General features: G+C 39.1%; 2 protein-coding genes across 5 annotated transcripts in view; one reads left to right on the top strand and one right to left on the bottom strand.

Annotated features, from left to right (window-relative positions):
- Nucleotides 1–27,249, bottom strand: part of LOC117484246 (multiple C2 and transmembrane domain-containing protein 2-like) — a 67,865-nt gene that overhangs the window by 6,477 nt on the left and 34,139 nt on the right. For all 3 annotated transcript variants that reach the window (XM_034132710.1, XM_034132708.1, XM_034132709.1), the window contains 11 exons: nt 14,403–14,573; nt 12,673–12,803; nt 11,735–11,921; nt 9,406–9,499; nt 8,566–8,668; nt 8,316–8,418; nt 8,023–8,124; nt 7,851–7,925; nt 5,649–5,768; nt 2,391–2,504; nt 324–365 (listed from right to left, as the gene is read on the bottom strand). In XM_034132710.1, coding sequence (XP_033988601.1) covers nt 324–365; nt 2,391–2,504; nt 5,649–5,768; nt 7,851–7,925; nt 8,023–8,124; nt 8,316–8,418; nt 8,566–8,668; nt 9,406–9,499; nt 11,735–11,921; nt 12,673–12,803; nt 14,403–14,573 — 1,242 coding nt within the window. The remainder of the gene's footprint in view (nt 1–323; nt 366–2,390; nt 2,505–5,648; nt 5,769–7,850; nt 7,926–8,022; nt 8,125–8,315; nt 8,419–8,565; nt 8,669–9,405; nt 9,500–11,734; nt 11,922–12,672; nt 12,804–14,402; nt 14,574–27,249) is intronic.
- LOC117484247 (sterile alpha motif domain-containing protein 3-like) lies at nt 16,074–25,761 on the top strand. 2 transcript variants are annotated; one of them, XM_034132712.1, is made up of 7 exons: nt 16,074–16,413; nt 17,807–17,875; nt 20,327–20,499; nt 21,029–22,051; nt 22,448–22,603; nt 23,322–23,414; nt 23,869–25,761. In XM_034132712.1, the coding sequence occupies exons 4-7, from the start codon at nt 21,047–21,049 to the stop codon at nt 24,175–24,177; spliced, it is 1,563 nt and encodes a 520-aa protein (XP_033988603.1). In that variant the 5' UTR covers nt 16,074–16,413; nt 17,807–17,875; nt 20,327–20,499; nt 21,029–21,046; the 3' UTR covers nt 24,178–25,761. The 2 variants fall into 2 exon arrangements, with proteins under 2 accessions (XP_033988603.1, XP_033988602.1); XM_034132711.1 differs by having other exon boundaries at nt 20,348–20,499.

A 27,249-nucleotide genomic window follows, 5' to 3' on the forward strand; every position in this document is an offset into this window, starting at 1 on the left:
CATATTGATGGTATTATATGGCGTGTTAAGCTCAGGGACTTTCCCAAATGCAGCAGAACCTCCCCCCCGCCCACCTCTCTATTAGCATATGAATGTGTCGTGACATGTGGAAACGGGTCGGTGAGGTCTTCATTAAGCCCGAACGTCTTTTTAAAATATTGTGGTTGTCGGGAATCAAAATGCATCTGAAGATTTAGTACTGAATGAAGAGCCCAAAATCATAGATCATAGGAATTTGTCCAAATAAACTTCCTTTCTTTTCATCAGAAAATACAGATGCTTAAATTTAAATTACTGCAAACAAAAGAAACACAGGTACATACCTTCTCATCATCCTCTTCATCATCGCCCACATCCATATTGTCCTAAAAATGAAACAGCAGCTGTATTATAAAGCTGAGGATCTTTTCTACATTATGAACTTAGTCTCATGTTGACGCTGGGACTCTGCATTAACTCCAGTGTGCTGGTGGGGTCGTCCTGTGACAGAGTGCAGGGGTCAGCCTCACAAACACTCTGCAGGACAGCTGACTGACAGCAGGCCGTGTTGGTCTTTGTTCACAACGCACCACAGCAACCGAAGGTGAGACAAATCACACGTCTATACCAGAACATGATACATCAATATCTTTATGTTATCTGACAAAAGGGGAAAAGACGTTCCGATAGAGAAGTCCAGAATTGACGATAAAGACATCTGAATATTCTCTGACATTAGAATGTGTATTCGTTTAAAAAAAAAAAAAATGTTCATGCAATAAAGATGATTTATAAAATCATGTAATATATCGTTTTTGCATATTTTTTTGTAAACTTGGGACATATACTTGTACAGTATTGAAATGTAATCTTTTCTTAGATACTATCAACATTTCAAGGATTAAATCCGTAAAGCTAAAGTTAGAGGTATTTCTCTGAATAAAAACCCCTTTTCTGGCTCAGTAAATAATATGTTTTTATATCTTCAAGTTCCCCTATTGCCATCGTATGATTATTCGCATATGAATGAAATGCTCAAACTGACTGGCTCTATTGTGATTGGTCAACCGCTCTGATATGTTGGAGCGCTAGCCAATAGAAGCATGTGTGTTCCATAATGATGTCACTATGTTATGGAAGTAATCAAAGTAGTCCAATGGAGGTGTTTCAGGCAGGGGGTGGGTGGGGAGTGTGTATGAGAAAAACACAGGGATTTAAGCCTTTGCAGAAAATTGCACCGATCCCTATATATCACACTACAGGAAAGGGACAACTCAAGAAAGCATTTGAGGGCCTCTTTAACAGTGAAATGAAGCACATTGTTGTCTGAACTGCACAGTGTGTGTTATTTGCTATAACCTATGGTGTACTGCTTCTACACACTGAGCACATACAAGATGCTACGTCCTTTTTTCTTTGTAAAACGGAGAGTGGTCACAGTGGGGGGAAAAACACTGAGCTGAGACCTTTTACAGAGCAGAGGCATAAAAACGTAGTCTCAACGAGAAGAGGGCAACAGACCAATTACAGTGAAGACGAGGAAGGATTCAGGACAATAACTAGAGGCGGACTGGGAAAAGAAGAAAGCTGTGTACTGCAAATTAGCTTAGGCTATAATGATATGTTGCATTAGTCTATTCAGCGAGGTTTCTCTGTATTATGTGTTATTTTATTATTATGTAGCTAGGTGCAGCTGGTTGCTATGGAAACACAGCAGCTTTTTAATTTTGAGAGAAAAATGTGTTTGAGGTGGTCGTTTTTCAACAATAAATGAAGTGTGAACAGGAAGCAGTAGGTCACTGCAGAGGGAGAGGAAGAACAACAAGGACAAGTCCTACGAAGCCACTCCAGATTCACCACGTCCTGAGTCTTTGTAACTTATAGAGAAATAGGTTATTAAATGTGAACAGGAACCAACAGGTCCAGAAGACAAAGACAACGAAGAGGATAGAGGAGAAGATAAAGACATAGAAGAATAAGAAAAGACAAAGTAGAAGATGACACAGACGACAAAGAAGAACAAGATGAATGATAGGAAGAAAACAAAGGAGACACAGACATAGAAGAACAAGGCAGAAACAGAAGAAGGCTTACAAAGCTGCGCAGGATTCACCACGTCCTGGGTTTTTGTATTAAAAGAAAATACATATATATATATATATATATATATATATATATATGTATATATGTATGAACAGGAACCAGCAAGTCACGAAGAAAAAGAAAACAACGAAGAACCAGACTAAGATGAAGAAGACATAGACAAAGAAGAAGATCAATAAGAAGACTAAGAAGAAGACGAATGAGAAGAAGACATAGAAAAAGAAAGAGAAGAAGAAAAGAAGAAGACGAAGACTAACGAAGTTGCTACAGCCTCATTACTGCCTGTGTGAACAGGACCAGATGCCCACCTCGTCCTGAGCGACCCGCCCGGAGCGGATCTGGATGTAGTTCCAGGCGATGAGCAGCACCAGGAAGAGGGGCAGCATGTAGAACTCCCAGTTCCACACCGTCACCAGAAACACCTGCAGGCAGAGGTCACACATGAGTGGGGTCACGCTCCAGAGGGGGTCTGGAGTATGAAACAAACTCTTCATTAAATCCCAAAGACATTTTCCATAGTTCCTGAATCCCCCGCTAGCTAAAGGTTGATCCAATCTGCTATTGATTTAATTAGCAATGGTCAAGCTGATGAAGGCTACCCCACCAATATCAAAGCCTTGTTCCTACGTTCAGTTGTTCTGCATACGCTGTGCGGGGCGACCACTGCGACCCCCCCTCACCCCCCCTATATACATTGACATTAAGTCTAATTGATCCACGTCTCTCATCCTGTGTACATTAAAGACGACCCCGCGGCCCACCGGAGCCACAGGGAGTCCGTGTGTGAATACGTTATTAAGATTTAAAATGCCACTCGTGATGGACATCAGGTTAAAAAAATGGATTAGGGGATAAAGAGTGTGATGTCTCGATTGCGGGGCTAAATGGGAACGATGAAATAATCCCGTCGGAGAGAGGCAGCGCCAGCCAGCATGGCAGCGTGCCACAAGGCGTGGGGAAAGGGTTTACAGGTTGGTGATATGCTAATAAAAATAGAATTGAACATCTGGTAAAGACATCACTCTCCTCTGAGGCACCAACTGACATAAAAGATGGCATTTTCAAAGCCCCCCAACACCCCCACCATCAGCTTTAATGTGCAATGAGCCAAGCATGCTCTTGTCTGTTATCACAAGCCAAGAACAGGGCCTGGGACAGCAGATGAAACCAACTCCTGACTGAAAGGGTTCTGTTTTATTAGAGAGGACTTTGTGATGATGGGAGAGCCGGGGGTGAGGGGGAAAGCCAAGTCACGCTTTGGTGGAAATGTATACCCAGCCCATAAAGATTGTCATAATTGCAGCGCATTTCAGCTTGAGAGGCATTACACAGTCTTCGACAGCGAAAAGGGGCTCTGGAAATGTGATCCAGATCGGAGAGAAGAAAAAAAAAAAAAATCAAAGGCTACCCTAAAGTCAGGAGCTACCGGACTGGAGGGTAGCACATTTTCAGATTGTAGCAGGATTTCCACGCTAATGCTCGGGGAAGGGTTTGCATGGCACGGCGGTAATCCAAGAACATAACACAAAATAACTGACACTATTGTTTAAAGTAGGGACAATATAACTTCTCCTTCTCCTGATGATTAGTACTGTATGAATAATTCTCGAGGAGGATGCTAAAAGCGCCATACAGTAAGTGAACCAGAATATATACACTGCTGGTCATACCAGACCAAGGAAGGCTTTAGCAAGGGTATTTATTTGATCAATGCTCTTGCTCCAATATTTTTAAGGACCGGACATCGAATATATCGCGTTAAACCAACTTTAAAATATGCTGATTCACATGTTTAATATAAACGTTGTCATTAGATCCTGTTGCTGTAAACTGTCATCATCAGTGTACCTGGTGCAAAAAGAGTGCATATTGAAAATAGAGTTGAATAATGATATACTCAGTAGTTATGTTTACAAAAAAGCTTATTTACACACATTATGTTAGGTGTGTGCATACTAGGATATAAACAAGAGCTGGTAAAGACACATCTCTTAGATCAGCAAAATTGACCAATAGGATTATCGCTTATTTTATTGTGCTAATGGGTGTTTATTACCTTATCCTGAAGGGATAGTAAACAATGTAAATATGGAATTCAACCTAACAAATTGTGTATGATGACGTTGCCCATGGGTGACTATTTTGTCTGGGTTTGGGTGGATATTCAAATGTCACATCAAACTGCAAGTCACACCACCCTTAAGAAAATTAACTAATTAGGAAACAACAGCATGTGATCTATAAAAGTTGGAGGCTTCTCACTAGGATAACTTGCACATTTTAAAGTATACCGACTACACCTTGGTAAACTACACTGACTGTCTTCACACATATCTGACAATGGGCAGATGTTGCAGGTGGTTCTATCCTGTCATGCCGAGTAAAGCTTTGATTCATTTCTCTCATGTGGCGGTATTAAGTGGGCATTTATTTCTTCTCACTGAGGCTTGAAATGGCAGGGAGCGCTGGTGTGAAAACACAAGTACAGATGGTACCGTCTTTCAAACAGTGGGAGGATGTGTGTGTGTGTGTGTGTGTGTGTGTGTGTGTGTGTGTGTGTGTGTGTGTGTGTGTGTGTGTGTGTGTGTGTGTGTGTGCTCGTTCATGCTTGTATGATTTGAGCTTGAGTGTGTGTGATCTGTCAGGCAAAACAACAATATTACACATCATTATAAACTCTTTTATTAATTAATTAATTTAGAGAAGGGGATTGGGAATTCTGTTTAATTTGAGATAACTATGTATTAGAAATATTTTCACTGTGAGCTAAGAGGTCCCATTTTTAAGTGATCCTCAACTAAAGTACAAAATAAAAAGCATGGCTCAAACCCCAGCTACTGTTCAGATAACAGCTCTGTGCGGCAGCTCCCGTTTTTCACAGCAAATTGGACAAACTGTACTCTTGGCTGGCGTACAATATCCATCGCCTTTACAAAACTTCAGTGCCATCTACAGGAAGACTGCGGCAAGAATAAAAAGAACTTTACATGAACCTGATTTCCTGCATAGTTAATGCACAACTTGCTGTATGCCTTTTCAATTGAACTAGATTTGAGAGAGAAATAATGTCAAAACGACCAGCACCCTATCCACTTTACGGTTTAAAAGGCAAGGGCCTGTGTTTCTGTCTTTGCACTTGTTTAACACTTATATTGAACAATGGGAGGAGGAGAAGAAGCCTTATCTCTAAAAGAGGCTTTTAATTGGACTCCTGTCTGCATAATGGGAACTAAATCAAACCGAGCGTAGATTGGACGGAGGGTTAATGAGTTGTCAGGGAAGTAGAACAAAAATAGACTGTCTCGACTCCACTGGGACGCTACTCTCTCCAGCTGAGGCTTAACTCTGCATCCATGAGACGCACGGCGCTGAGAGCGTACACTCCGACGCAGAGAAGGGGCCCGAGCCTTTCCATTTTATGCTGAGCCCGACACCGCATTGATTAAGAATCTCGCTGGGAGGGTTCAAGTAGGGGATAGCCGGGCTGCGGTTGTGTTTTTTCCGCAGCTCGGAGGGAAAACAGAGGGAAATGCAGATAGTTTGATAAGTGAGTTAAAGCACGTCACCAGGAAGGCTAGCAGGCTCCTCTGAACGCTCTCCCATTGGAAGCAGCTTTTGATGTAGTGCAGAGTCGACATGATGGCCCTGTACAGCATCTGAACGCGCATCACGTTCCTGGCCAGAACCTGAAAGAGACACGACATGAACATGCAAAACAAGTAAATCCAGCAGTTTACAAAATGGATAAAATATATGTTTCATAAAGTAGAGGTCTGATTTAGTGTTGATACTAACGTCCAGTCGGCTAGTGTGATAGTGACAGCAGCCTGGCATTAGGGTTGGGGATTACATGCACCGGAATTTAGCAATAAGGATACAAAAAAGGTAACAGTCTTCCATTATAGGGTTACTTGCATAATTACTATAGAACAATACATTTTAAAATTAAGAATGATATATTAGGTAACACATTTAAACACTTCACAAGTCTCAAGACACTGAGCTAGCTACAGTATAGCTCAGATTTTATTTCTGCCTTTTTAAACTGTAGTCTGTGCTCATGTGTTTCATTGTTGGTGTATAGGCTGTTGCCTAAATATGCTTAATAAAGGTTTCCCTATACATAAAATCTCTGAGCAGAGGATACATTTTTTGTTAAAGCCATCTTATTGATATTCCCTTTCTCTTGTATTTATTGCCATTGCATTTGATTTTTAATGGTAAGTAATTCAGTTAAATTACTTTTATATTGTAACACTTATAACTAGATTGGGTTACTTATTAAAAAAAAAGGTTTTAAGGTAATTAGTAATTGTAACAGAATACATTTTTCCAAAGAACCTCCTAACCCTGCCTGGCATCATCGTGGTCAGGGGGGTTAAAAATGTCAGCAATCTGACCTGATTGCGTCAAGCAAGACTTTCAACATTAAAACAGAAGGAAGCCCCGCACATTACCATCGGAGTCCTCTGTGCGTAAGCCAATTTTGGCGTTGGCGAACGATGTATTGTCTGACAACAATGAGTCTTTGTGGGAAGTACAGACAGTCAGGCACCCTGTCTTGCACACTGTATATCAAACTAATGTAGCAGGACACTGGACACAAACTCAGTCACAGTTGGGGTCAATTAAAGCTCAATTCAACCAATTCAGGCGAAGCGAAGTTGCCATCGTAGCTTTTTAGGGGAAACAACTGACATTTCTAACTTGTTCAATTCATACACAACCTTTTTAGGTCCAGGGCCATTTGAAAATAAATGTGGTAACATTTTAAAAGCTTGTCTTTCACATTTTCTTTGTTATTTTTTGAACTTTCAATTATCCAAGCATCACATGGATATTGTCAAAAGTGCAGTGACCTCTGACCCTTGCCCTCTTTACTGATGCCTGCTAGTAACCTTTGGTGAGTGTTTAGGGCTGCGACCATTATCGATGAATCTGCTCAGTCTTTTTGTTGATAAATGATTAATCGATTGGTTGATAAGATATCGATTTTTGATACATTTAAACTTTTCTCAAATGTCTTCATATCTTTCATCTTGAGATGCCTTTGTTTTGTCCTACCAACCCAACCCAAAAATAATCAATTTACTAACATAAGAGAAAGAAAAGCAGCAAATATGATGATTCATTTTCTGTCAAGCAACTAATTGATTTATAGACGAATGGATTTAGCACTAAAGAAGTTGAAAGGTATTTTATCCTTCATATGTTTGCGAATGCTGCTTTAAAAAGAAAAAAACACTTAAAGTAAAATACATAATTCTCCTCCACTAGGGGGCTCTCAGTGACCAAAGATGGAGTTTGGTGGTGTAGTGAAGTAGCATGGGGTCATGGGAGTTGTTGTCTTAACCACAATTGCAGTCATCATCTGGTGCATAGAGTGCTAATGTTTGCTTGGCTCATTTAGCTTAAAACTTAAGACCGAGACGTACAATGATCTAAATCTTTACTCAGGTTAACGTATATAGTTAAAAAACACCTTAATCTAAAGTCGTATCATAAAATGTAGATACAATTAATGTTCGCCACAACGCTAAGAGGATACGTAGCAATAACATGTGAGCAAAGAAAATGCGTTACTGTGATTCCAATTACAGATATCTACAGGATTGAACCTTTTCTGAAAAGAGATAAGAGGACTACAGTAGTTGACATTTTAATGCTTAAATGTCACCTGTAAAAACTTCAAAATCTAAATTTATGTTACAAGAATTATGATTCCAGACCCCTGTATTATAGAGTAAATCCTCAGAACTGTTTCAAACCTTTTTGGAAAACTTGGAATTGTCCTCCAGGAATCTTCTCTCCCTTGGATTGAAGGTTCTTATACTCGCTCTGACCTGATAAAAAGAAAAGAAAAAGACATGAAGCGATGACAAGCGGACAGAATCAGGCCCATGTTTCACAGCCATCACTGCAGGCTGAACTTTTACTCACAGGGTTAAAAATAACGTCCACGTCCAGAGTGATGGTGCCCTTTGACAGCCCACCTAAGTCCTCCTTCTTCAGCGGGTAGGTGATCTGCTGTCCCCTGCGGACCTGCAGAGACAGAAAAGGGCATCAGGTGCTGAACTCGTCGCTGCACCTGACCGTCAGTCAAGCTGGATTACATTTTAGCAAGTCTTCAACGCGAGAGAGTGCTATCTCCCTCTTCACTTTAATTTAGACACAGGGTGTAAATAGATGAGTCTATTGTCTGGGTGATGGACTCTCGGGGAGGTAGTGTGTACCGAGAGCAGGGGTATGGCGACTTTTCCCAGGAAGTCTGGCGCCTTGTCTCCATCCTCATCAAAGATAGTCACCACCAGAACCTCATGAATGTCTTTGACAGGGCTGCGGAGACAGAAATATTAGGTCAGATAGTCCACAAAAACAAGCACACTTTTTACGGCCCCGTTTTTCAATCTGTTGTCAAACAGCCTACATGCATTAAGTAGTATTAAAAAGAAAATGTGGCAGGAAAAGGAGAGACCAACTGACATTGTGAAGACTTTATTCCACTCTGGGTGGAGGCTTTTATAGATTGTTTGGGACTGCAGTCTGTCATTCCCCAGCTCCAGCACACAGAAAGGATCACTCTTGCCTGCAGAACAACAAGAAACACATTTTAAACTGGGCTCCCTCTGTCCCTTTAATGCGAAAACAAAGAGAACTCAAATCAAAATGTGTGACTACAGCAGCAACGATAAGTTGATTAACCGATTCGTCTATTGTCAACAAAAACAATCACCAACTTTATTAATAATGGATTAAAAGTTTAAGTATCTCTTCATGCAAAAATGCCTCTCAAATATGGACATTTTCAGTTTAAATTTATTTTATTTTATATCAAATCAAACTGAATATATCTGGGTTTTGGAAAGAGTAAACTGGGATTGCAGTTTTACCATTTTCTGACATTTTATTGACCAAACAGTTCATTGATTAGATTAATGTAACAGGCAGATTAACCGTTGATATACAAAATATGGGATCCTGTGTGTGTGTGTGTGTGTGTGTGTGTGTGTGTGTGTGTGTGTGTGTGTGTGTGTGTGTGTGTGTGTGTGTGTCAAAGTCAAAAGTCAAAGTCAGCTTTATTGTCAAGAATTCTACATGTTGTACATCCAGAAATCTCAAAATATCGTTTCCCGCAGTCCTACAGTGTGACATATATACATCAAACAAAAAAGGCCTAGATAAACATGGTATACATTAAACAAAACAAAGGGCCTAGATAACCGGGGTATACAGTTTAAAATGTTAATAATATATTTAAGTGTGTGTGTGTGTGTGTGTGTGTGTGTGTGTGTGTGTGTGTGTGTGTGTGTGTGTGTGTGGTACCGTTTAAATCAGCAGCCATCAAATCTGCAGCCTTGATCACTTTTATTTGAAGGAAACCAACATCACGGAGGTTTTTCAGGGAATTTTTCAAACTCTGTGGGGACAAATGGAGATGAATGAAAACTAGAAAACACTAGTTTGTGCACAGTCCTCTAACTTTGGATTTATCACACAAAACATGAGTCAGGCTCTATTTTATCTCAAAATGTTAGGAATTTTGGAAAATGTATCTTGGAAACAAAAACCAAAATATTTAGTGTAGTAAAACTAATTATATAATAATAATATTAATAATAACAATGATTGTCAAATTTAAATACATATTACATGTACATAAAAACAAAAAAAGTGTATTCTGACTATAAATGTGTTTTTAATAACTATGTTTTTTGCATATAAGAATAACCATAAAACCACAGTATCAGTATATACAGATATTACCCACTGTAAGGGCGTTAAAATATGTTTTTGTGAAGCTGTAGCATTCATGATTTGAGGGACAATCACACAAAAAAAGCAGTGATTTTGCAAGCTTCAGTCTGTTGTTGGAAAATAATAATAAAGTACTTTGACTAAACATTAAGAGACAACTGCACCAGGCACTTTATAAAGGCATGAAGGGATAAGGGAGTTTCTTTTCAGCGGCTGACTTATAAAATCACATATGTCTGTACTTTCCACAAGCTCTTCAACAAACCAACAAGAGACATTCTCAAAAACATTCCTTTCTTTCAAATGCATTGCCACGATGGATGACACATCTCAAGCAAGCTTCTGCAAGTTTATTTTCATAGTTTCATTTTCTGGCATGAACTGAAACCTGCAGCTTGTAGACAAGAACAGGAAAACAGGCTTTTGATGGCTGAATTTAAAATGCAGAATGTGATGGTTTGCTATCTCCTGTAGAGTCCTAAATATGTATTCCCTCCTCCTCTCTGTACATCATCAAGTGCTGTTGAAGCAACTCAACTGAATCTCAAGGTAAAACTACAGAAAGCTGATAAAGAGTACTTTGTTACCAACTCTCAACACATTCCTTGGAAAATACTGCCATCTCTTGGCCCTTTTAACACAGACAGTACCGCAAGAATCCTTGGAACAGTTTAGACTTAAATAACCCCGGCCTGATTCGGATTTGAACCCCTGATTGTTAAATCTAAACATGTTGAATTGCAGATTCCTGGGGCCGAATGAATGCAATATCTTCCACAATGCCTGATTAACCCTCCTGTTGTCTTCGGGTCAAATCTGACCGATGTACTATTTCATCAATCATAACTTTTTTGTTTTACATTCGATTGCATTAAGGCTTTATGATATCCTTCACAGTAGACATTTGAACATATACAATTGCTGATCACCACTTTCATTGAATTTTGGATGATTTAGTCAACTTTGTAACACCCATGGTGTTCCCGGTCAAAAATGACCGCCATAAAGAAAAGGACACACACACACGCACACGCACACGCACACACACACACACACACACACACACCCGCTCTTATGTGCCCATCCCCCCACATGGATCACACCTGGCATACGCAATACATGTTCAGTGTCTGTTCTTTGTATATTTACTGCAGTTGTTCATGTATACCAGTAGTCTGATACAATATGTACAGTTTGAAAGGGTGTTAAATGAAATTTGGTGATGATTAATGGTTTTTGTGTTAAACTAATAGCAGTTAAAACAGGACCGGTCAAATTTGACCGCGAACACCAAAGTAAGGGGGGGAAACGAAGACAATAGGAGGGTTAATGTATACTGTCGTAAAAATGCTCAACGACAGACTGTGTGACCTTTTCCCAACTTATTTCCCCGTACATAAATACAAGACTAGTAAAAAGCATCTTAAACAGGGCAAAGATTTACCAGCAGTGTTGTTTGCAGAGGTATGGAAAGATATTGATATTACAACTATAACAATGTCTTCACCTGTGTCTATTTAAAAAAAGAGATTTATGCAGCTGTTAGAATTTATTATAAAATACCTATTTTTATCCAATGTTTAGTCTAATGAAAAGTACTGTTTTAGAACATTTAGGTTAGATTAGATTAGTTTGATGATATTTGGTTAGCGTAAGGTGATTTTGAGCTTGTAACGTTTTGGTGTTAGGCATAAACTCTCTCCAATTCTAGAAGAGTTAGTTGTATATATTGTAAATACTTTCTGTTAAGTGTTTGGGACCCTATTTTCTTAAACTTTGGATAGTGCATCAGGAAGTCCCCTTATACATGTATTAAAACATGACTTTCATCACTCGTAGCCCTTTTATATTTAGAAAATAGATTCAAAGTGTCAGATATGCAGACACAGGTACTGACGTAGTTGTCCAGCTGGTTCTCTTGTTCGTGGGGTTCATCGAGAGGCGCAGCACACAGGTCAGAGATGGAGACACCGCTGCATGTGTTCAGTGTGAGCAGGAAAACTAAGCGCCCCTTGCCCTGGTCCAGTGTGTGTGTTAACAGCTGTCTCTGATCAAAGGGTACTGTGGACAGGTCAACTTCACACCTGTACACACAAACAAAAATATATACAAATGGAGTTGCAGGTATGCAGTCAAGCGTGGTCACATGCATGCAAAATAGTGTGTAAACACATGCAGGCATAAAAACCAAGAATACACATGTGCAGAGACCATCATTTTAAAAGATCCCTGGAAAACCTGTGCTTAATCATTACGCCTGCCGACATCGTTCCCATTATTCAATGAAACGACGTAGGGCTTCATAGTAAAGCTGCTTATTGGGGCCATTGTAGGAAAATCATTTATACAAATACTGTTCAATAAATAAAGCACTTTTGAACAATAAAGCATGTAAACATGTCACACAATACAAATATGAACCTAAAATTAGCATAATATGCCACACACACACACACACACACACACACACACACACACACACACACACACACACACACACACACACACACACACACACACACACACACACACACACACACACACACACACACACACACACACACACACACACACACACACACACACACACACACACACACACACACACACACACACACACACACACACACACACACACACACACACACACAGTAGGTTATCTTTTTTCAGAATAGGTCAAATTCATGGCAATTTGTCTTATAGCCTAGATGCCTAAGATTATATGGTGATTCTGGCAGAGTATTCCATTATTGCTTAATTGAAATGCAAAGTATAATTTGATTAGGTCATTGTCTGCAGGCATAATACACTGGCAGCTTCTGAATGCAGACTCACGCTCCCAAACACTCCTCACTCCTCCGTCCTTCTTTAGACCAGAGCTCCACCTCCAGGGCGTCCGGACTGTCCACAAACTGGTTCAGAGTGAACCTCTCTCGCCACTGCGGGTTGGACACTCTGCAGTGATTCTGAATTAAAAAAAGAGTTCAGAACAAGAAACATAAAACATATATATTTTTTTGTATTCACATGTAGTAAAACCCTGCGAGTTGCCATTCAAACTCAAATCAGAAATCATTGATTTCCTAATTTCCCTTTTATGATATGATTTAAAGTGCTGTCAAAGTAAATATTATATTTTTCCCTTAGAAAAAGCCTGTAGTTATATAGGTTCATCAGTTTTACCAGATTTTTCTATTGAATGGTGTGTGAATGTTTTAGTTTTGAATCATCTTCAGAAAGCAGCATCAGATTTCCATGGCACATCAAAGCACACGGTAATTACTGTCACTCCGAAAGAAAAGAGCGGAGTGATGCTGCTCATTAGCATGGAGCTTTGATGTGTAAAGGATGATGTTGCAGAATAGCCAGACAATAATCAGCTCAGACATCATCCAGCTGACAGGATGAGCACTGATTAAAGCTTTTCATGTCACTAGCAGAAGTCCATTTCAATTGATTCCATTGCTCAATAATATACATCATCTCTGTGACACTCTGCTAACCGTATTCGTAGGACAACAAGTGAATGTTTAATTTATTTTATACATTAGTATAAACTCTGTTGCATAAAATAGTCAACATTATAATGTAATACGCCATGGTAAACATACCATAATACAAATAAATAAATAAATGTTTAGGGTTTAATGACAATAACCACTTTTCAATTTTTTACCAAACATATTACTATATTAGAAGAAATGTAACAGTTGATCAGTGATGGAAAGTAATTAGTGGACAGTAAAGAACATTTAGCAAAGTACTGTTCTTTGTATAATTAGAGGTACTTTACTCAGGTATTGTAATAGAATGCTACTTTATACTACAACTCCCTTCAGAGGGAAATGTGTACTTCTTACTTCCCTACAATTATCTGTCAGCTTTGGTTACATGCTTCTTAGGAAATTAAGATTTGACAAAAAAACAACAAGGCAATGGTTTGTTATAGATGAAATTATCCAAAACCATATCAATTATTTGAAATGTGCTCCACCTCCATTAGCTGTTACCCTATAATTCTGCTTAAGGATGGGTAATAATATTCAAAAGATATGATATATAAATACTATGCAAACTCTCTGGGAGGGACCAGTCTGCCCAACAAGAATTGTAATTAAATACTTCAGTATGCTTTGCTTGTAATATTATTGTATTAGTGAAATCTTGTATGTAGAACTTTTACTGTAATACTTTAACTTAAGTTAGCTAGGATGAGATGGAAACACGTAAGAGTTCTAACAAGGATAACTATGAACAAAAAGGACTGTACTCATGCACAAAGACATGCATTTTTACAGAGAGGTGTCAGAGTAAAGATGCTCCCAAGTTTAAGGCGGCATGGAGCATTTGGTGGTTTAGTGCCCTGCTCAAGGACACCTCGGCAGTGCCGACCCTCCTGTTCCTGAGCCAAGTCCCTCCAGACTGAGCTACTGCCGCCAAAGGGAGAAGGAGCAGAGGAAAGGGAGTGTGAGGAGAAGAAAAGAGAGGAGGGGGATTTGAGAGAAAAGAGAGGGTTTAAGAGGACAATAGACGAAGACGAGGGGGGTGGAGGAGATGAGAAGTACCTTGCTTTTGAATCTCTGCTCTCCCAGTCTGAAGCGGACAAAGAGCTGACCCCCCTGAGAGTCCAGCGGCATCTCCTGACCCTCCACCAGAGTCACGGACAGCACAGAGGTCCACAGCTGACTCTTCCTCAGAGACTCGGACAGACGGAGGTTCTGAGCAGAGCTCCCCGACTGCAGCGGCAGGTTCAGAGAGAGGAGGTTAGATTACAGAACAAACGACCTTAAGGATATCTAATGGGGCTGCACAATTCAGAGGAACATAACTAATCGTGATTATTTTTGACTGATATTGCAGTTTTAATTAGACTTACGATATTAGAGGGAATCTCATTTTATTATCATAATAAATTAAAATGATGTTAAAATGATTCAAGTTCATATTTGTATTTTGTGCCTCTACTGGGACATGTCTCCATGCTTTAATGATCAAAAAGCTCTTTGTTTTTCTCATACTGCCTGTGCTGCAGCACCCTTTCACCCTCTGTCTGAAAGGAGAGCGCTAGCCAATAGAAGCACGAGTGTTACACAATGAGGTCACTAGGTTAGTATATAAAATAATAATAATAATAATAATAATAATAAATATGGCCCCTTTCAGACCATCTGCACTAAACAAGGATTTATTTTATTTCGTGTGGAAAACTGTTTTTCTGCAGCACTACAATGAATAATCCAGATATTTTTGAAATATTTAGCTTTTAACAAATATTGCTTATATACTGTATACTTAAATCAAATCCAATTAATTTCTATATTTACCATCCTCTTATCTTTTATAACGATGCATGTATCAATAACAAGCAGAGCCGGGGAAGAGAAGGAACACAAACCAGTCCAACAAATAGAATAGATTCTACTTGGGAGAGACTGTTGAATGAGACACTATTTTCTCTATTCTTCAGTGAAAGGAGGATTAAATTGTCCCTTCAGTTCACTGAGAGATTAGGTCAGGCCTGCAGTAGCGTCTCTCTTCCACATATAATAGGCAGCCATGTTCTTGGATAATTAGCTGAGCTTACATGAAGACAGCACTGTAGGGAGATCTATTTAACCAGATTCAAGTCATGCAGATCAGGCTGACAGTGACGGTTCTGCCACATGCAGAAAAATCACATTTCACTTAGCGGACCACACTAAGTGCACCCGGCGGAGTACAATTAGCATGTGGAGTAGCAGGGGGACTGGAACCAGTCATGCAAATAACGGCAAGACAGCAACAATGTGGCTGCAACTCAATCTATGAGCATGCAGACACTAAAGGGGAAGAACAAATGTTGTTAGAATCAATAGCCTTCATTTCTAAGATATTTAATCTATCCAAATCAATGAATAAAACCTTTTTTACTAAAAAAATAATTTAAGTATTGCAAGTGGTGTACACTTATCCTACACACAGAGTCAAAGTTGTGTCTACCATGTTCCCAGTTTTATTTTTTAGTACATTATATTTTTTAAATTGGTAAATCCAATTGAGAAATCTAGTCTTAGCCCAACAATTGTAGTTTTGTAACGGCCACTATTGTAATTTGTATAAATTAAAGGTATTCTTTATTTGTGGAGTCGCTGAGAAATGAGAAAACATAATAATATATATATATATATATATATATATATATATATATATATATATATATATATATATATATATATATATATATATATAGTCTTATACTCACTTTACTTTGCTTTCATGACATAATTTAGTTCACTGTCACTCTGTGAGTTGTTGAATCTAATGAATGCATCTTTACCCAATTTAATTGATATATCTGAGTTTGCTGTTTAAACCTAGTTGATTTAAGTAGGGTTTTCTTAAAATGGATACCTGTTGAAGCCACATATGCTGCTCAATTATCTCCAACGCAACACAGCTGTGTAAATTGCCTGTGGCGCATGCGCAGAGGCTCACATGAGGGATATGATTGTGACGTGGGCTTTTTCGCGGTGAGGAAGGACAGGAGAAGCTGAAGAAGCAATGGCAGAGACCTGAGCGACATCCAAATGAATATGAGTGAGTATGTTTTTCCTATGCAACATTTTAAGTTGGTTTATAAACATGCGGTTAGAATGTGAAATTGAGAGTGTTGTAACTCGCAGAAATATCTGCAATATTTTCGCATATGGCAGCTAAGGTTGGCTAGCTGGAAAGCTAACTAACTAACTTAATGCTAGCCAGCAGGAATATATCACAGTAGCAACCAAACAGTTTTAAATTGAATTATAAATTACTGACTTGTGTGTTGTGAAATGTTAATTTAATATTGTGAAAGTGGCGCGAAGATGGCTGTTGGTCGGGTTTAGGGATATGTGTTTGACTGTCAGTGAGCAGGACCGGCTATTAACCGGCGGCAACTGAGATGCCTGTGGCGGGGGAAGACAGAAGCTTGCAGATAAAGAACAGACTGTGTGATAGCACTAATGTTACAGTGTGAGAGCTAGCTTGCTAACGTAAACCAGCTACGTTAGTGGTTGGGCGAGCGAGAGTGAGAGAGGGAGCGGGGCTCAGTGATGCAAATTAGTGCTTTTCGGCGCCTCCCGCTTTTTTAACGCTGATTTGGGTGACTTGTGTAATTCGTGGAGAACCGAAGAGTTTTCGTTTTTGGGGGGGGGGGGGGGGGGGGGGTTTGGAGTCCGTCAACAACTTCGTACTTAAAAAAAGAAGAAATCTAGACCGCAAAATAATTAAACAAGCGAGTGCCTGTTTTTCCTGACCAAGGACAGGTTCCTTGAACACAACACGAGCGTAACGTGTCTTCACGTGGTATATGTCTGAAAGGAGTGCTGACGGAGAGCACCGGAAAGCCGCTCCAGCTCTTCAAATATTGCAGTACCCATAAGGAGCCGTACACATGCCGCAGTGTTTGCGTGGCTATGTCTTTAGTTGTAATCACAGTGGCGATCTGTTGTTATTAGCATCTGGTTAGCTAGCTATGCTAACGAATTTAAAGAGCTTCTCTACAACCAGGTGGAAGAGAGCTCTCTCCTGAGAGGCTCAAATAACCTCAGCTCAGTGAGGTTAAGGCACACCTTGATATGATCATTATAGTTATTAATGAGACATTAGAGACTAAATGAAAAACAGGTATAAAATACTATATGACAGTAACAAAAAAGTTGTTAAAAATAACAAGAATATAGTTTAAAAGGGGAGTGATTTGTAAAATATCCAAAATGAAAAATCTTGATTTATAACTTAACATCTCTGTCTCCTATTGATCTGAGTATATTATAAAGAATAGCCAGTTCATTGAAGCATTATAGCACAGGCCTTTGTCAGATGGTATATTACGCTGTTTTTTCTCTGCTTCGAATAGTTCTCTCTTTTTTTCACCATACCTGTGTTTGCATCACTGATCTATACTCTGTCATTTTTTGTTTAATATTTTTGTTTGTTTCATTTTCAGTTACATGTGGAAGTGTAAAGACTGTGGTGCAGAGGAAACCTCAAGATTTCAGCTATTGAAGCACTACAGGTTAATACATGGCCACTTTGGCCGCAGACAACCTTATCCATGCACATATTCTAAATGCCCATGCACATTTAAAACGTGGAATGCCCTTCGAAGTCATCTATCCAGATCACATTTTGATCAAACGTCACAAAAATCTGTAAATGTAACAACATTTACCTGCCATCATTGTTCTTGTAGTGGCATTGTCTCATTGAGAGAGTTTTTCGTTCATGTTAACAACCATCTCAAAAGACACGAAACCATCTGTTGTGTGTTTGAAAGTTGTTCCTTTTCAACAAATATTTACGGAACATATCAATCACACAAGAACAGAAAGCACAAGACGCATACACTGAACAATTTCAAAGCTGGAATTGTGGAAAATGGAAGGGCAGATTCATTGAGTTGTACTTTGGGAGATACATGCTTGACAGAGAGTGATGAGATACTTCACGATGATGAGCTTGAGGTTGGTGCATTGGTCCAAACGTCAGAGAACTTGCATAAAGTTATAGAACAGAAACTGGCATTTGTTTTATTAAAACTTGAAAACTGTTTCCATGTACCAGGCTCTGCCATTGATGAGCTGCTAAACGAGTTGCACTATTTGATTAGTTCTTCTCTGGTGCCAGTATCCAACAACATTCTAGCTGATTTCTTCAGTAACCATAACTTGCAAGTTGACCAATTGCTCATTAATGAGTTAGGCTGTACACTTTGTACGTCCAACCCTCTGTCAAAAGCTTTACAAAAGGAAGGACCTTTAGCCACTGCTTTTAAGAGGAAGCAATACTACAAGGATCATTTCAATATTGTTGATCCAGTTCAGTACATACTTGATGCAAAGACTAAAAGAAGTTTTCAGTATGTCCCTTTGCTAAAGGTTTTACATCAGCTACTTCATCAAAATGATGTGCTTAGCAAGGTTGTTGAAAAGAGAAGAGAACAACAGGTAGTGAATGACCACCTTCATTATAAATCTTTTGAAGATGGCCAGTACTTCAAGAACAATGATTTTCTGGCAGGGGGGGAACTGAGAATCTCCATCTGTCTATACGTAGATGACTTTGAAGTCTGCAACCCACTCGGTACTTCACGTAAAACACACAAACTCTGTGCTGTCTATTGGATTTTGGGAAATTTGCCTCCTGGCAGCCATTCCTCTTTGACCTCAATATACCTGGCTCTTTTATGTAGAAGTGATGACGTGAAGACCTTTGGCTATTGCAAAGTATTTGAACCATTACTCCAAGACCTTGTTACATTGGAGCGGCAGGGTGTTTTTGTCTCACAACTGGGTACATTTGTGAAAGGGACACTTCAGTGTGTAGTGTCAGACAACCTTGCAGCACATGGAATAGCCGGATTTGTGGAAAGTTTCTCGGGCCCATATGCTTGTAGGTTTTGTACAGCTCAGCGAGCAGAAACTCAGGTTAAAGAAGTGAAATCGGGTGCATTTACCCCAAGAAACAAGGAGCTTCATCAAGTCCATATTGATACTGCACAGGCAAAAGGAGGTAGCTTTTTTGGTGTAAAAAAAGCGTGTATTTTCACAGAAAGACTTGCCCATTTCAGTGTCACATCAGGGTATCCTCCTGATGTTGTCCATGATCTTTTTGAGGGCATAGTCCCAGTAGAGCTTGCACTGTGCCTTGGTGTGCTTATTTCCAAAAAGTTTGTTACGCTTGAAAACCTCAATAAGAGCATCAAAAACTTTCCATACAAGTGGGGGGACAAAAAAAACCGACCTCATTTGGTCCCAGTTAATTTTGTCCGAAACAAAAGAATTGGTGGCAACGCGCACGAAAATTGGTGTTTATTGAGGTTATTGCCGTTTATGATTGGGCAGTTGATCCCTGAAGACGAACCAGCTTGGAAAGTGATTCTAGACTTGAAACATATTGTAGAGCTTGTTGTTGCACCTATCCACTGTGAGGAGTCTGTGGCATATTTAGAGTTTAAAATCTCAGAGCACAGACAGAGATACCAAGAAGTATTTCCAGATCAGCGACTCTTGCCAAAACATCACTTTTTGGAGCATTACCCAGAAATGATTAAGCTGTTCGGCCCCATTGTGATGTTTTGGACTATGCGTTTTGAGGCCAAGCACAGTTATTTCAAACAGGTTGTAAGACACACAAAGTGTTTCAAGAACATTACACTGTCTCTGGCAAATAAGCACCAGCTGATGATTGGCTATCACATGCACACAAGGAGTAATGAGAGGTCAGCCTTTGACGTGTCAAACGTCTCAACAATTCCATTAGATATCATGAAAGAAGACATAGCACTTCAACTAAGTCAGAAATACACTAACCTCACAACAGTCACGCTAGCACACATTGTCTCTAGCAATGGCATTGAATATAGAATTGGAATGCTTCTTGTGCATGGATCAGTAGGTGGACTGCCTGAATTTGCAGAAATACTTCAAATGTGTATATTGAAAAACACATTGATCTTTATATGCAGAAAATTGTCTTCATGGTACAGGGAGCACTACGGAGCATTTGAGCTCCAGTCATCTTCAGCCAGAGAGATTGTGTTGGCAGAGTTAAGTGAACTGACCGACAACTATCCCCTGAGTGACTACAAGTGTGGAACCCTCCGAATGGTCACCCTTAAAAGATACATACACATGTCAGGTAATTATCCTTTAATTTTTATTTGACTTTGACTGAATGTCTTCATGGGAATGTGGGTAAAATAAGACACAGAATATCAATTAAAAACATCTGGGGTTTGGAGTCAGAAACAAGTGAGGTTAGGTTAACAGAAATAATAAAACACAACTCTACAAGGATGCTGGCGTACCCTAACTAAATCTATGCATGCTAGTTAATCAAGTCAAGTTGCATTTTGTAACATTTGCAATATAAATTTGAAACTGCCGACAATTCAAATCGGTCTGCAGTTTAATTGAACTACCAAAAATGATAATGCTGCCTTAATGTTTACTATGGCTTTATAACTACACATGTGCAAGAGTCATTCAAATATAAATATTTACACAACACATAATTAAATATGTTACTAAAGTTTAAAGAATACTTCCATCACACTAACCCAGTGCTTTCAATGCCTATGATACCTCCACTGATGATGACTGGATCTGCCTCGAATTGTATTACCTACTGTTTAAAAAATATATATCTTCTTCTGTCTTTTCTTTAGAGTAACCTGTTGACAAGTATGGCCACTTCTGCAGTGCTTTGCATCATCCTAGGAGAAAATGACTCTGCAAAAGTAACCCTGCCTTTGGGAATACCAAGCTCTGTTGAGGAACTTCAAAGTGAGATTAAGAGACAATGTGAGGTGTTTGGAGACTTTAGACTGCAATACAAGGACCTTGATTTTGATGAGTTTATAAACCTTACCTCCACCTCAGACATTCAAAACAAGGGGAAAATCAAAGTAATTTACCCCCCAAGTGCCTTATCTACAAGCAGTCCTGGCTTCTCTGCACGGACATCCAGCCAGGATGAGATCAATTCAATCTCATCTGTGGACACTGATCTTCCCTTATCTTCTGATTCTTCGTCAACATCATCCCTCAGAAGTGAGCCATGGCCAAACGCCTTTCCTGTGCCGGAGTTTGTCTATGATGTCGAGATCCAACTCCAGCGTGCCAATAGTGACTTTCAAAGTAATGGTACCCTCTTCAGTCCTAATCCAAGAATGAAGTCAGATATTCTTGAAACTTTGGCATCACAGATTGTGAAATATAAAGCATATCCCTCAAGTGCTGAATTTGATTCGGTAGCTGAAGCACTTGTGAAAAAGCACCCATGTTTAAGGGAGCAAGGCTCTGTTACTGGCTTTTATGGTTGGAAGATCAGTTTAAAATTCAAGATGGGAAACTACCGCACTAAGCTGCGCAACATTGGATGTTCAGAGCTGACTGTCAATTCTTTAAAGCGTCAACAGGATGATCAACGCACATCTCGCAATCAAGTGAAGAAACCTAAAAGAGCGGAGGTAAACTACTATCCAGACTATCCAACAGGACAAACCAAACGGAGCCTAGAGGAAGAGAGGCTGGCACTACTGTCCGAGGTACATAAGAACAATAACCAACAGGTGGTGGAGGATAAAATGGAGAGGACATTTGCCTATAGGCGTCATGAGGTGATTGAAGACAAGCCATTCATTGCCGAATTCAAAAGAAGGTGGCCGGCTCTCTTTTCTGAGCGTGAGGTCAGTCATATATTTTGTTGATAACTTAATTATTATATTTTGCAAGGGGGTTCAATTTAAAGAAGCATTTTACCAATGTACATGTGATGCAGTTTGCCAGAAAACATTAGGGCAAATGCGTCAAGACTGGCCACATACACTTATTATGTTTGTCATTGGAACCTGACTACAGAATCATACTAAGAAATTAACCTAACTTTCATGTTAAATGATAGCTTTGAGAAAAATAATTATTCTATATTTTCATTCTTACAATGCTTTGACAAAAAAATCATCAGGAAGTAAAAAGAAAAATGTCATGGCTGAATTATTCCATTAACTTTTACTGTGGTGCTGCAGCCAACAAGAAAATGTGTTGATTTGATTTATGTGTTTGTCTTTATTAAATGTTTGTAGGTGGAAGCAGAGTTTGCTCGCATCACCACTGTCCCACTGAGATCTAAGTTCATGCAGCAGCTAGATCATCACTCCTCCAAGCTGTTAAGGATTTTCCAGAAAAAAGGTGGTGCCGCTGGGCAGAAAATAAGGAATATCATGGCAGAATACGACAAGGTGTGTTATCTAACAAATGCCTGGTTATTAGAAATATTTGTTTTGTTTAAATTAATTTTATTGTATTTATTGTGCAGTTGTATTACTTAAGCATGCAGTAAAATATTTGAGACGTGTGGCTGATGGAAGACATTTTAAGTCATGTTCCCACAAAGTTTAAAATGTACTTGATCAAGTCATTTTCAAAATGAAAATGAATAAATTAATTGTATTTTCATCTAAAGAGATTTGCATATTTGTGTACCTTTTCTGTGGAATGTAGTAATACATAGTGTTTCATGAATGCAAATTCGCAGAAGTTTGGCTTTTTTGAATTGCAATAATTTGATTTACTGTGCTGCATATGATGGTAGTGAAAAAATGCTTATACTGAAACATATTTCTAAGATGATCATAATGCTTAGTTCCCAGTTAAATAAATACAGTGTCTTGGATTATAACATAAATACTTTTAAAGTACAACTCACTACCTAGTAATAACCAAACACTTGCATTACAGGTGCTTCTTGTGGTATTATAACTTGTACTCCAGTTGAATGCACATTCGTCCCCCTTCATAATAAAATGCACTTAGACACTGCCTGTAAATGTAAAAAATTGTATGAAGTTGCATGTAAAAAAGAACAGGATAGTTTGCTTGTGCATTAATGCATCTAGTGTTAAATGCTGCACAATGTAAAAATACTATTCTCCCACTTATGCATTTCCTTTGTTACAGAATGACGCCATCGAGACAAGGAGAGCCTGCGTTATAAAAGCACTAATTGTGTACCTTAATGAAGACCCCGAAAGCCTGATTAGAGAGTACCTCGTAAGTATTTGTGCCTCTGCTTTCCACATTATTACCCTCTGGAAACAAAAAAAGTGATTTATTTCGTACTTTTTTGAGCTGGTTTTAAACAAACTAATGGCACCACAGGTTTGAAAGAGCAATCAGAAAATAACCCATATGCATGCATAGTACAATTCCCTTTTCAAACTATCAACAGCAGTTTGTAGACCGTTGCTTGAATGTATAATTCATAAATGGAACTGTTGAGTTTCTCAAATTTAAAAGTTTTGTAAAACCATTTTCATATCCATGGTTAACTAAATACCCACAAGCCCCTAGCAGATACCGTCAACAACTAGAAAAGCTACACCCAATGTAGCTTGTAGGTATGCTTATCTGGGAGCTCTATATATGTTACTTAGCAAGAGTGTTGCTTTTTTCCCGTGTGTGTGTGTGTAAGTCTGGCTGATGGTCTATTTTTTCTGCCTTTTAGGATGTTGAGACTGACCAGAGTGTAGATCAGATGGTCTTGGGAATCTTCGCCATAAAGAAGGAAGGTGCAGAGCCAACGGATTCCCTCGCAGATGTGGGGATTGTAATTGAAGGTGTGGAAGTGCTGAACGATCTTCAAAACATTGCGAACGCACTGGCAATTTTATTTGGACTCACATATGCATTGGACTTGAGCTATCCAAAAAACCTGAGATGCACGTTTGAGGTTCTTCAAAAGATCCTGATGGAAATGGATGTTCGCCACCTGTCGTCAAAGGCTCAAGTGCTGAAAAACAAACTGTTTGAATGAACTACTTGAACACTACAAGTGGAACGCCTTGAAACGGCACGTTGGATATCTTGGAGCAGGGGTTTTATCCAAATATTTCGGAGGGAATTTTATCTATGGAATGTTACTGAATAGGAATGTTACAAATGATTAATGTCGTACAGTTTATACGTACAAGTTGCAGTTTGGGCTATGTGGTTAAAACATGGTGCTCTTTTGAAAATTGTTGTTGCTAGCTAAATGTTGTGCAACTTTTTCTATTAAGGTGATAGCAAACTAATTATGTATATTTACCAGGTCAATAATATACTACCGTATCCAGCTAAGAGCAACATTAGCCTGGAAATGTCTGTTCTGACAAGTGTGTTTCCAATATTTACTCATCCTTTAGCTCTGTTTTGGTCTCAATACTGTTGAAGGTTATCTCGCTCCTCGGCTGCTGGATGTTTAGTTTTCCTCTCCAGCTGGTCGCTAACTTTGGGGGCCAGGTGCTTCGTCGCCTGCTTAATGATAAACGTGGAGGGAATTGAGAGTCGATCAGAGCTGGCTTGCTGAATTTTTTTGGATTTAGACAGAATTAAGAATTAGACAACACCAAACAGAAAATATGCTATAAAACCAAAACAATAATCTAGAAAACTATTGTTCCGGTTTTCATTATCTCCATAGCAACAGTTGATGACAAGAGACATTTATAAACGTTTTACACATTTTGTAGTTTACTTTTCTATTTATGTGACGACTTACATGCAATGTTTAGTTTCAGTTTGGGCTATGTGGTTAAAACATGGTGCTCTTTTGAACATTTTTGTTGCTAGCTAAATGTTGTGCAACTTCAACCTTTTGTTTGTTGATAAGGTGTGATACAAAGAAGTCTTTATGGGTTTCCATGATTTTAAACTTGGTAAACCTGGTTGCCTATGTGGTTATATCGCGTTTCATGTGAAATAAATGTATTTTTTTCACTGAACCTTAAGTCAGTTAATTTGAATTTACTTAACTACACTTCGTGGAATTTGTTGACATAGTCTGGTTTAGTAAGTGAACTTAAAATGACTTCCATTATAGCAATGAATACCAGTTAAGTAACACGGAATGCAGTAGTTTCCAAAATGATTTAAGTTTGAACTACAAATTAAAGTTAAGTTGATCTTACTAAATACAGTTGAGTATAGCAGTTCTTACTTTTAAGTAACATGAATATAGGTGAGTTAAGTTAGCATTATATAATATCTTTATGTTGGCATTAATCAAAAAAATCAAGTATGTCTAAAGAAACTGCACTGTGTTGACTTAATATTGCTCAGTTAAGTTAGCTGGACACAGAGCTATTAATTAAATCCAGGGTGACCGGGTATTGTTGAAGTTAATTAACACGGTCGCGTTGGCTCAACATAAGTCAGTTATATTCTTCTTACTAGTAATATTTAATTATAATCTACTCAACTCAGTTTCGTGGAATTTGTTGACATAACTTTATTAAGTAAGTCCAAGAAATTATTTTTTTGAGTGTATGCATGCATTCTAAAATCTTAATTTAAAGGGGACCTATCATGCAAAATGCACTTTTGTACGTCTTTTATACATGAATATGTGTCCCCGGTGTTCCAGGGAACTCACCAAGTGTCAGAAAACACAACCCTCTCTATTTTCCTCCATACCCAAATCTCTAAAAAAGGGGCTGCAACGGATCTGATAAAAACTGATCCAGATTTGAACACTTCTATGACGTCACAGAAGTGGCGCTACGGCTATTGGGCCAACTCTCCACCTATCAGGGGAATGTGGGGTTGGGCCACGGCCGGCCATTGCCGCTCGAAAGCGATGGAGACGCTGTAGTACATATGCCAGGCCTGTAAGTGGCGCTGTAGTCTGCCACAAAAGCAGCGAAGAAGACTTCTCGCCCTTAGTTACCATGGTTACCCTTCTGTTTATTCTCCGCTGTGGCTTTTTTTCTCCCTCCCCGAGGCAAGCGTTTGCTCCCGCTGCTTTAATTCAATGCAATCCCTCCCCGTCGAGGCAAGCACTGTAATTCTCTCCGGTTAGTCCACCAGCAGATGACAAACACCCACCTCTCCGCCTCTTCCAAGGAACGAGGGGACCGTGCGGCAGAGTTTCAGTTTCTTTCGCCGGTCAAGATGTCCGTTAAAGTTTAAATCTTCCGGACAAAATTAGAAAAGTGCCGGTCAAAGGTCTTCTTTGTTATTTATAGAGCTTTAAAACAAATGAATAACGACTCTATAGGGCTATAATAATATAATAAAACCATAGACTGTATATATAAATAAAACACGGAGGACGGAGATCTTTTTTTCTCCCCCTCTTGACTTGATCAGAGCACGGCTCTCCTCTCCTGCAGGGGGGCGTGGTCAGCTGCAGCTCACAAAATCAGCCCCGTAGACAGCAAACAGCACATAGAGCGAAATGAGGCATGGCTAAAATGCATGATCTGTTTGGTATTTTGAAAACAGAAACGTATAAATATACCTTATATAGGTATGGCCCTACAATATATCATTTAAATATAGCATGATAGGTGTCCTTTAAAAAAATATATGTTTTATCGAATGTTGAAATAACCAAAGATTCCCACCACTAGCAGACACGGTCTGGTTCCAGCCTCTGAACAGATTGATAGATGCATGCATTATAAAGAAAAGAGGGTACAACAAATAGCATGCTAAGCAAAAAGAAAGCATGCAGCAGCTGCTCTGCGGGTCAGAACACAACCACGTAACCATGGATACGCTGGCAATATTCTTCATATCTTTTGTTATTTAAAGAAGTACCATTACAAAAACCAAACCAACAACGCTTCTCAGTACTTCCCTTCTCTCCCTGTGGCATTCCAATCCAAGCCCTTTGGTTTCTACTGAAAACGTGCATCTATTTTATAAAAAAGTGTCACAAATGTATTGTTTTATTTCATTAAAGCAACACCAAGTAACTTTTCAAGGAGAAAAAATAAACAAAAGAAGTGACGCGGTTTAGGAACTTAAAGGGCCCATAGGGAACAGTGACATGAAGGAGGTGTAAAAGTCATGTTGTACTTCCTTCTTCTTCTACTTTTATATTAAGTAACAACGCTTGTAG

Source organism: Trematomus bernacchii, unplaced genomic scaffold (genome assembly GCF_902827165.1).
Source record: "Trematomus bernacchii unplaced genomic scaffold, fTreBer1.1, whole genome shotgun sequence".
Taxonomy (NCBI): Eukaryota; Metazoa; Chordata; class Actinopteri; order Perciformes; family Nototheniidae; genus Trematomus; species Trematomus bernacchii.